The sequence below is a fragment of the Meleagris gallopavo genome, chromosome 3 (assembly GCF_000146605.3).
Source record: "Meleagris gallopavo isolate NT-WF06-2002-E0010 breed Aviagen turkey brand Nicholas breeding stock chromosome 3, Turkey_5.1, whole genome shotgun sequence".
Taxonomy (NCBI): Eukaryota; Metazoa; Chordata; class Aves; order Galliformes; family Phasianidae; genus Meleagris; species Meleagris gallopavo.
Window position 1 is genome coordinate 77,059,758 of NC_015013.2, and position 11,036 is coordinate 77,070,793.

At 34.3% G+C, this 11,036-nt stretch overlaps 1 protein-coding gene across 1 annotated transcript in view; it reads left to right on the top strand.

Moving 5' to 3' along the window:
- The first annotated feature begins 504 nt into the window (after nt 1-504).
- ZFPM2 (zinc finger protein, FOG family member 2) overlaps nt 505-11,036 on the top strand; it is a 75,335-nt gene continuing 64,803 nt past the window's right edge. Inside the window, exon 1 of the mRNA XM_010709238.2 lies at nt 505-550. Within this exon, the coding sequence (XP_010707540.1) occupies nt 505-550 (46 nt within the window). The remainder of the gene's footprint in view (nt 551-11,036) is intronic.

The window sequence follows — 11,036 nt, forward strand, 5'->3', positions numbered from 1 at the left end:
AAGAGGCCAGTGGAAGTTAAGAAAAATGAGAAGTGTGTTATGGACACAAGGAAAATATTTCCTAGCTTTCTGTCCTTGTTTCAGGTGATTTTCTTCATTGTGTCTGGTATGATGTTATGTTTAGGCTTTGGGAGAAAAAAGAGTGTCAATAACATACTGATATTTTGGTTGTTTCAGTGCAGTGATGATGATTTTCATGGAGTCAGAACATATTCTAAGTGGTTGATAGAATGCCAAATTTTAATTTGTAGACATCCCATAGTAGAGACAGTATATGAGGAATGTATAATAAATCATTAGAAAAATTGAAGCCTGTAGGTATCTGGAGGGCCCTGGTCATGTTTGTTGGCTGCCGTTCAGGGAACAGGAGACAGCTGATATAGTACAAAGTGAAATGTCAGTATCTTTTAATCAATACATTTTACACAGAGGATGAGCACTTAATTTTGTTAGCAATCCCATCTATAGGAGTTCACAACTGCATTTCTTATGTATTGGGTGAATATGGCAGACATCATGCTGCAATGTACTACAAATACAAATGGTACAGGTAACAGTCATAAATCATTTTTACTGTATAAATAATTTGACAAGTATTGGACCAAAAAAAAAAAAATAAATCAAAGAATGGCATTACAAAGCAAAGTTGTATATACTCAGAGAGGTGCATTGTTACACTGTATGAAATGCCAGGACACATTCAGAGAACCATAGAATCATAGAAACACAGAATGGCTTGGATTGGAGTGGACCTTAATGCCCATTCAGTTCCAACTACCTGAGATGGGCAGGGATGCACCCAGTAGATCAGACTTCCCAGGGCCCCATCCAACCTGATCATGAATGTCTGAGGGATGGGACATCCAAAGCTTCTCTGGGCAATCTGTTCCAGAGCCTTATCTTCTTCTGAGAAAAAAAATTTCTGCCTAACATTTAACCTAAATCTTCCCTCTTTTAGTTTGAAGCCATTCCCCCTTGTCTTATCACTACATGCCCTTGTAAAATGTCTCTCCTCATTTTTTTTTATAAGCTCCTTTAAGTATTGAAAAGCCTCAGTGAGATCTTCCTGAAATCTCATCTTCCTCAGGCTGAACAAGCCATGCTCCCTTAGCCTTTAGTTGCTGGAGAGATATTCCAGTCCTCTGAGCATCTTCGTGGTCTCCTCTGGACCCACTCCAGCAGCTCGTTTTCTTGCGTTGGCTTTCTTCTGTTGAGTGACAGACTGCTCTCAATCTTTCCTAGTTTCTTTTTTACCCACCTGACAATGCAGCTTACTAGTATAAGCTGATTTTGGTGACAGTAATAGAACTAGTGCTGATTTATTTGTGAAAAAATAAACGGAAAATCAGTATTTTTTTTTTTTTACCATTTCATTACATCAATCCTACTGCAGTATTAAATAAAAATAGCCATTCCTTTTGCAGGTCTATCTTACTGTTTGCATATATGATTTCATATAAAAACTTAAGATATATTTTTTGTAAAAAAAAAGTTAAGAAAAATGGCCACCAGAAAACTCCAATATCATAAGTAATTGAAAAATAATTGAAAAATATTGCTGACGTCAAGGACTATTACCTTACTGAAGCATCTGAAAGAAAACCAACTGGACTAACGGACAGTGCTCGTAGATCTTTTCCAAGTTTTATAAGTAAAATTGTTTTACACAGAAAAACATTCAATATTTATCTGCTTAGCTGTTTTAACAGACAAATATACAGAGCCTAAGTCCAGATGTCTTCTATGGGAGAGAAAATAAATACCTCAATTTCTTTTCTCATCATCACTTTTTCTTTTATGGTCTGGAGGAGGCAGAAAACAAAAATTATTTATTCTACATCAACTAATCAAAAGATTGTAAGTAAAAAGTCTTGATTCTTCTTCCAGAAGTTGTACAAGGTAAACAAAATCATCCTATAGAGTAGTAAACAGAACAAATGTAAACTGTGTCTTCACTTAATGAAGAGAAGAACAAAAGTCCATTTCCTCAAATAAAGTTCTTTTTTCTTGACAGAAGTGAACAAAATAAAGTTTTGTTACTATGTAACTCCTGATATTGTTGAGTGGAGTAGCTGTGAAATGAACTTCAACACCTGATATAGTCCTAATTTAATTCATTATTTATTTTTTAATTCATTATTTATTTTTGATCGTGTTGATTGTATTTATTTTTCATTTCTGTTTTTGTTTTTCTGTTTCTTTCTGTCTGTGTTTGAGAAAGGTAAGGGAAGGATGAGAAGCCATTATCACCAAACCTAGCACTAGTTTCTCCCAAGTCCTAGAAAGCTCATATCATTAGTGGTAATAGGTCACAACACTCAGAAGAATGTCAGTGCCTAAGAAGCCTTGTAAGATAGAAGTCTTCTCTACATGGGAAACTCAGCAAATCTAATGCATCTTGGTATGTTTCATTGAATTGATTTGACTCAAATAATATCCATGAGATAAGAAAAAATAGCAATTAACACATTCATTTCTTAAGAAACAGTCAGTTCCAATTAGTGAGTCTGACTGATTATAATCTTTTGTTTTCCTTTCCTGTTTTCCCATCTGTCTTCTTTCAAACACATATCAAGAAAATGGATATTGATTTTTGAAACTTTTTTTTGTAAAAACAAACAATATTAAAAAATAATATCTGGTCAAAAGGTCTAGAGAGAAATCTCACTTTCTGATTTCTCTTGAGCCAACAAAGTAGTGTACTAAAATGACTGTAGCAAAAGACTTTCAGAGTTCAAATACAGAGGATGCAGTTTATATACGTGGAGGAAATGAAGCTTTGACTGACATTGGCATAAAAACATCAGTATTTCTTCATAAAGCGCAGGAGGTTGTTATCTGTTGTGGCAATAATGTTTACTCAATTTTAATAGTGACCTAATTATTAATTTGGGATTAATGATCTACTGAACAGTGGATCTTGAACACTGTCACCAATTGACTTGGTGTATCCTAGGAATTGGTTTCGCTTCTGCCCAAGAAACATTTTACTGAGATCCTCAAATAATGTAGTGATTGTGCTTTATTTTTATTTCAGTTTCTTCTTTGTACATGACAAGAAAACATATTATCAAAAACAAAACTTTGTTCACAATACACAATTTGTTCACAATTGTGTAAATATACCAAATATTGTGGGTTATATAAAACTAATATATATATTGAGTTATAACTTCTGCAGTCCAGACTTACTGAAAGAAGTATTTTCATGCTGCACTTAGCTACACACAAATCTGGAGAACATATGTAAGATAACCTACCAGGAGTTTTTCTGCAGTTTGTTCAGTAGAGATTAATGTCATTCTGAATATGACGCAAATAATTATTAGTCATCTCAGAGTATTCAAGAAAATAAATGCTGAAAATACTTATCATTACCTTATAATTCTGATGAGAAAAGTAGGGCTTGTGTGAGAAAAATGGGATTAAATGACCACGTAGAAGAGATGTTTTGCCTATCTTGTTTGCAAGAGTAGGACTTCTGGCATGACAAATAGTAAAACAAAAGCAGTGAGACAAAACTAACCAAGTGATAAAAGTTTGATCCTCTATGAAGGATCATTACCTGGTGCCTAATGATGAAAAACGAAAAAACAAAGCAAGAATTTTGGAAGCTGCTGGAAGAGCAACCACCTGAGTTATTATATCTGGAGACAAAAAACTGAAGTAGTACTCACAGAATAACATGCTGAAAACATTATGAAACCATTTCAGAAAGAAACAGTATGATTTTTTTCATATCTTAGTTTTGATAAGTTATTTGACTGTTATGCATGATGTAAAGATTAGCAACAAGTTACAACAACTCTTTAAATTCATAGAATCATAGAATGGCTTAGTTTGGAGAAGAACTTAAAAGCCCATCCAGTTCCAACCTCCCAGCATAGGCAGGGTTACCATCCACCAGCTCAGGCTGCCCAGAGTCCCACCCAACCTGGCCTTGAAACACCTCCAGAGGTGGGGCATCCACAGTTTCTCTGGGCAGCCTGTGCCGTGCACACCCTCTCAGTGATAATTTCCCTCCTACACCTAATCTAAATCTCCCCTATTTCAGTTTAGAACTATTTCCTCCTGTCATATTACTATCAGATTGTGTAAAAAGTCAGTTTTCTTCCTGCTTATATGCTCTCCTCAAGTACTGGAAGGTTGCAATGAGATTTCCTCAGAGCCTTCTATTTTCCAAGATAAACAAGCCTTCAACCTTTCTTCTCAGGGGAGGTGTCCCAGCTCTCTAATCACATTCATGTCTCTCCTCAACCTGCTCCAACAGCTCCAATTCTGTTTGTAAAAATTCACCTTTGTCGTATTCTAGCCTGGTTTAGTGCTGTTTATTCAATCATGCAAACAATTCTATTTCTGTTTGTACTTTTCAGAAAAATTTTAATCTGTTGACCAGGTAGAATAGGTTGTGATATCTCCTTCAGTATACTAAAAATACAATTACAAACACGCAACCAAAGTTAATCAGCCACAAAGCTTACATCTGTAGGGAGCTGCTCAGTTCGAGATCATTTAATTAAACAATTCAGTGTGGCTGTGCTGAAACTGTATTACCAGTTATTTATATCTTTTAAAACTGTATTTCTAAAAGAAATAGAATGTTAAAATATTTCTTTTTGTTTGAGGAGTTTAGTTGAAAATGTAATCTTTTAAACTGAATTTTTTAATGTGCTGGATAAAGATTAGATTGCACTAATGGCTTCATTACATTCTGCTTCATGTAAATACTTGAGTTGACAATTCTTCAGAAGGTGAAGTAGAATGTTTTTTCTAGTGAAACACTGAATAATTTCTTACGTATTACTATCCTGTATTCAAATGAGGTAGAGTTTATTTTCTTCATAGTGTCTGGTAAGCTGCAGTATACTATCCAGGAGTCATAAAACTTGTGTGCATAGAGTAAATTTCACAGCTACAAAATAGCCATGTGGGAACGTGGATTATAGGACCTGAAGAGGTGCAGGTACCAGATTAGAAAACTTGCTTTCATGTTAATTCTGTGGACTTCATTAGAACAACACCATAGCATATCAAAGAGGAATATAAAGCATGAAACATTTTCCTTTGTGGAATGTTGTTAAACAAACACAGAATAAAAGTGGAGTTTTCAGGAAGGAAGGCTGCACTACTTCTCAGAAATACTGATATCTCAGTTCTGGACAAAGCATTATAGTTAGAGAGAAAACTTATGTGTCACACATGCAGCTCATGATAGCAAAAATTAGAGCTGCTTTTTGCAACAACTATCCATGTTTATTTCCTCAAGCTGTTACACTCACTTACATAGTAGTGAATCAAATCCTGTAGTGACTTGGGGAGCAAAGCTGAAACTAATAAATAAGGACTGTTTGTTCTTTCTTCAAGTAAATCTTTCACTGTTTCTATTGAATGTTGACAGCAAAAGCTCCATGAATCTATGAGCCTGATTCATTGGTAAATTATGCTAGCTTAAATCAGAAATAACAGTACTTCAGGAATAATAATAAAATAAAAGGAAGAATGCCAGCTCAGTTCAAGTTTTAGAAAAATTAATAAAGCATAAGGCAAGAGCAAAAATTGCCATTTTAACTTTGAGGCCCTTCTTAAAACAATGTCAGAAAAAGGTCAGCCATGTGACCTGGACTATTTCTTCCTACTGGACAAAAAGTAGTTCTACAGATGGATGTTATTATAATATTTTCTTCATTTCTATTCTGTTGAATATATTAACTAAAACATGATATCTTGTCTGAGAATTATCCCCTTGTCTTCCTTGGTCAGTATTTGGTACAATGTTATCAATGTAATCACTTATAGGTGAGCAATTTTAATTATTGAGATTATATGAAATATATGAAAAATGTACATTAAAATTAGCTATCTATCCACTCTCAAGCATTGAATGCTGTGTCTGTGATCTCAATTTAATGTCCAGGTATTTCTTAGAAGAGATAGAAAAAATGATCAGACATAGCCAATCTGTGAACTTGCCAAGCACCACAACTGTTTGCTCAAACCTCCTCTCTCCCCCAGTGGATGAGGAAGAGAATAAGAAGGGTGAAAAAAATGGTGAAACTCATGGGTTGAGATAAAGGCAATTTAATAGGACAGAAAGGAAAGGAAAAATAAGAATAGACAAGATGAGTTATGCATGATGCAATTGATCATCACCTGCTAATCAGTGGCAGTTCCTGAGCAGCAGCAGCCCTGCTCCCCCTCTCCAGCCAACTCCTTTAGTTTTATTATTTGGCATCATATGATATGGATTGTATTTTTGGCCAGTCTGGGTCAGCTACCCTGGTCCTGTCTCCTCCCGGCCCTCTTGCTAGCAGGGCAGTGTGAGAGGCTGGAAATCCCTTGACTTGTAAACGCTTCTCAGGAACACTTGAAATGTTGATGTGTTATCAACATTATTCTCATCCTAAATCCAAAGCATGATACCATGCCAGCTACCAGGAAGAAAATTAACTCTTCACCAGACAAAACCAGGACATAACTCATGATAGATCTGTATCAAGGCCTTGTAGCTGGCTCAAGAGCATTCTTACTAATTGGTCAGATGAGGTTTTTTAGCATCTCCAGTGACACTGAAGATAAAAATGATTAAACCAGATGACCTGTTCATGTTTCAGAGGTAAGAATCACTAATGCACATACTCAAGCAGAATAGACAAATAAATATGGCACAGTAATTATCTAAAGACAGAACAGAAAAATAATGCTTTTTGTGTGGCTATTCAATTAGTATCTACCTGAATTTTTAAAGTAATTTTGAATAATTATTTGATCCCTCCTAAAGTCTAAGTGCATATTAAGTGGATATGAAAGTAGAAATGGAGGTGGCATCTTGATTTCACTGAAGTAATAGAATCAACATTTTAACCCCAATGTTTGTAGATTGTAAATGACGGTCAGTAGTTGTTAACAATGCTGTACAATTTCTCTCTAAATGTTACAATACTTCCAACTAATGAAAGGTAATTTACTATTTAACTAATGTGAGTCTTGCTACATTGGATTATCTTATTTATTTGAAATAAATAAAATAATACTGGGCCATCTAATCCATCTTTCTACCCCACTGATTTTATTCTGCACAGTTGCCCAATCCACACAGCGAATTCCCAGTTTTACTTGTTTACTATTTATGTCAGCTAACAAAACCGAATGAAAAAGAAATCTACTGGTCTTTATATTTCAGAACTCTGAACATTTCCAACCCTCCCTGTATGGTACAGGTGTCTAGGGACTTTGTTCCATATATGAAAATAGATCTTCTCTAAGGTTTGAAGGCTTTGAAGATAAATGTACTTCACATAGTACATGTAATATTCTTGGTTACTTAAGTATATTTTCATAGTTGTCAGTGATTAACTAAGAATCATGTCAGTGAATGTGTATCAAGAAAAGTATCACTCCTCAAATAAATCATGAACTGTCTTCAGAATATGGCAAATGAAACCATGCAGAAGTATGGTTCAGTTCAGACCACAGTTGCATAGAATAGGTACCTTCAACACTGGAAGTTAGCTTCTTGCTTTTATTCATTTTAAGAGTAAAAAAAATCCATGATTTTATTACTGCATAAGTGTTTTAAAGTTTATTTTTCAGCTACTTTTGTGTCTTCTCACCTTTCTTTAAATGTTCATTCAATTTCTACTGAAGGTAGATTCTATGTAAAATCCTCAGCACAGGGGCTATTGAAAACTGTTCTGTTACATGATTAGCTCTTCAATGATCCATGTTTAATAAAGTCTTTTATAATCCCTCTTCACTGCTTAAAGTTTGAATGTCCTTGTGACATCTTTTAAAAATTTCCATTATTAAATACACTGATTTGTACATATATATATATATAGCATTGCATGTGATAGTTCCATTTATATATATGCATATCAATATTACATATATATATATATATATGACAACAAGAAAAAAAATAGATCTCAAGCTATGACCAATATGATTTGGAGAAAGTAATAGATAATCATACTCTTCACTGAACCCATGTTCATTTGGATTAGAATTTGCTTTGCTCACTATTTTGTCTGATAAACTCAGAAGTACAAATCTTCTGTTTGAAATACCACTGAAAGATCAGAAGTGAAGAATATAGAAATACAAAGTGATAGAAAGCAGGCAGAGGTCCATTTTGCAGTGTAATTCAACACACAAGGTTTTGTTTTCCTTGTGCTTGTTCGTGGTCTTAAATCTCTCTTAATATGTTCCCCCAAGTAAATAGCATGCCAGATATGTAGGTAACCTAGGGAATAAATGCAGTTATGCTTATAAGGTGAAATTGTTTGGACTGCTGCCAGTCACAGGGCATGTAGTGAATGCATGTTGACTCAGATGGCACAAATACAGTCTTTAAGCTTTTCTCCTTAGATCCTCTGCTGAACATATTTTCTGTTCCTTTTTCTTTCCATAGGATTTCTGATTTGAAATAGGTCTCATTGACTGGAATTCTTTTGTTGTTTGCCAACTTCAATATGCTTGTGTCCAAAGGTACTAAATGTAGGATGCTAAATACTATCTTATCTGGAACAGAGATTTATGCTTTGATAAATTACATTTATCTTAGATTTTAGGTTTATTGCCTCTGCAGTGTAATGTAAGTGCTGCTCTATAAATAGAGTGTACTTAGAAACAAATATAATATGTTGTATCACAAGTTCACTCTATTGGAGAGATCTGCTTTCAGAAGGACACTGTATAAGTAATTCTCTGTTTTATAAAAAGCATTCTTTTCACTGTAAAGAACATATGAATAATATTTTATTATTACTCTAGGTATGTACCAGTAAATATGCCAGTAGAGTTAAAACCATGTGCTAATCAGTCACAAAAGTTTTTATTGCCTTCAAGTCTGTTGCAGTCCTGCCTTTTCTCATCTGCATTCTATCATCAACACACTCAACACACAACAGAGATCTTGTAAGGTATAATGTATCAAGTGTAAATATTTAACAATCTGTCTGCAATACACTTTACCTACCTTACCAGTACCTATTATTATTTAAATACACAGTGGAATTATCAGTTATATTTTTGCATCTGAGCATTCTCCCATAAACATATTACCATGACATTTGAGAAGACATGTAGATTGATGTTTCCTTCCAAAACTTTCATAAATCCATTAGCAAATGGAAACTCAACAGTTAGGAGTTTACCATACATATGTATTTACATACATATGTGCACAGACTCTAGTCCTAACCTGTGAAATAGGTTTTCTAGTAGCTTGCTGCTAGCATTTCTCAGTTGGCATTTCTTTGTAATATAGTAACTTACACACAAATTCAAATAAAATTAGTGGGAATATAAATACTTGCAGCACGGCTCTATGAAGCATCTGTGCTTAGATCCTCAAAAGAAATGAAGCCTAACTCAATTTGAGTTAATCTCCAAGCTGGCCTGTGGTCCCAGGCTTTCCACAAATCACAAGCACAGCTCTAGTTTTTAAAAGATAAATAGATAAATACCGTGCTACCTAGAAATGGTGAGGTTAAGCAAAGCTGATGTTTTGTGGTCTGTTTGGTCAGGAATGTGAAAAAAGAGGGCTAAGCCAACATTCCTAAGAAATCTTCGAATACCAAAGATAGCCTCCCTCTTGGCAACTTTAAAGACTGCATTTCTATTGTTTTGCTAGAGGGCTCCTTCAACTAATACTTCATTTCACCAGATATGACTGGGAAAGGTCCTTTGATCCTAAAATATCATCACTTTTGACGACTTCTTCATGTGCTATGCCTTATCCAGCGCTAATAGAAGAAAAATGAACGTATCCTGGGACAAACAATTACTACTGAGTTCATAACATACTAACTTTCTTTACTCTACGAAGTGTCCAAGGATAACAGCCAGTGTTATTACAGCCTACAACTTGTTAACACATCCAGCACAGTCATACAGATCTGAACTGTGTGTTAGCAATGTCTGTTCCACTTACTGAAAGTGATGCTGAAAACCTGTGCAAAAACGAGTACATACATGAAATGAAAAAGTGGTGTAAACTGTATTCTTTTTTGATAGTAAAAGAAGAAATAGAAAAATGAGATTTTGCTTTAGATAGATGTAATGGTTATACTTCCACTGATTGCAAATAATCATATATTTAGTAATGTCGGTAGTCAGATATGATAGGAATTCAATATATGTGTTCAACTATATAATAAGACGCATAAATAAAGCTGTGTGCTTCAAATTTATCTGTATTTTAACAAGAAGATGCCAAAATGATTCTGAAGAGCCTTGTTACTTAGAGCAGAGAGGGCATGAACCAATGAAAACAATGATTATTAATGTGATTGAGTAAACTGCAGCTGGCTGTTCTGTTCTCACACATCTCCTAAACGCTGCTTTGAAAAGCTGGATGTGAGCAAAGTTCTCTTAAAGTTCATTTGTGATAAGCTAAACTTATCACTAGGAGAATGGGCTTGATTACATTTAAATCAGATAAATAAGCAAGAGAATACTGATTCTGAAAGAACTCTTTGGGCTTCAAAGGTTTCAGTGTGACCCATGGCTCTAAGGAACTTGCTAGGTGGTAGCATTTCAGTAGTATGTTGACAGTCTGATCACAAGTTAAAAGCTAAACATAAAAAAAATAATAATAATAAAAATAAGTTATTGCATCTTTCTTCTTCCTTATTTGACTTTGCTTCCTTGAATAAAAATAAATTTTATATATATATATATATAAATACGTAAATAAATAATCCCGCAGCACAACATCTGTGACTCGTGGATAAGAACGGGAAAAGATTCAAAATAAGCCAAAAGAACAGATATGAAAGGATATGAATTGTATAATTAAATGTATTTCTAAAGTAAATGAATGACTAGTGACTTGTAAAAGGTGTTAATAAATATGGAATCTCCAGAAACTACAAAAAACATATTTTAATGATATATAATGCAAAGAGTTGTAACCATACATCTCACATTCATTATTCATGGTATAGTTCTGTACAACACAAAGAGAAATTTGATAATACATACATCTTTTACCATTGCAGAGAAATTTGGATGTGCCAGAAAAAAAAAAGAAA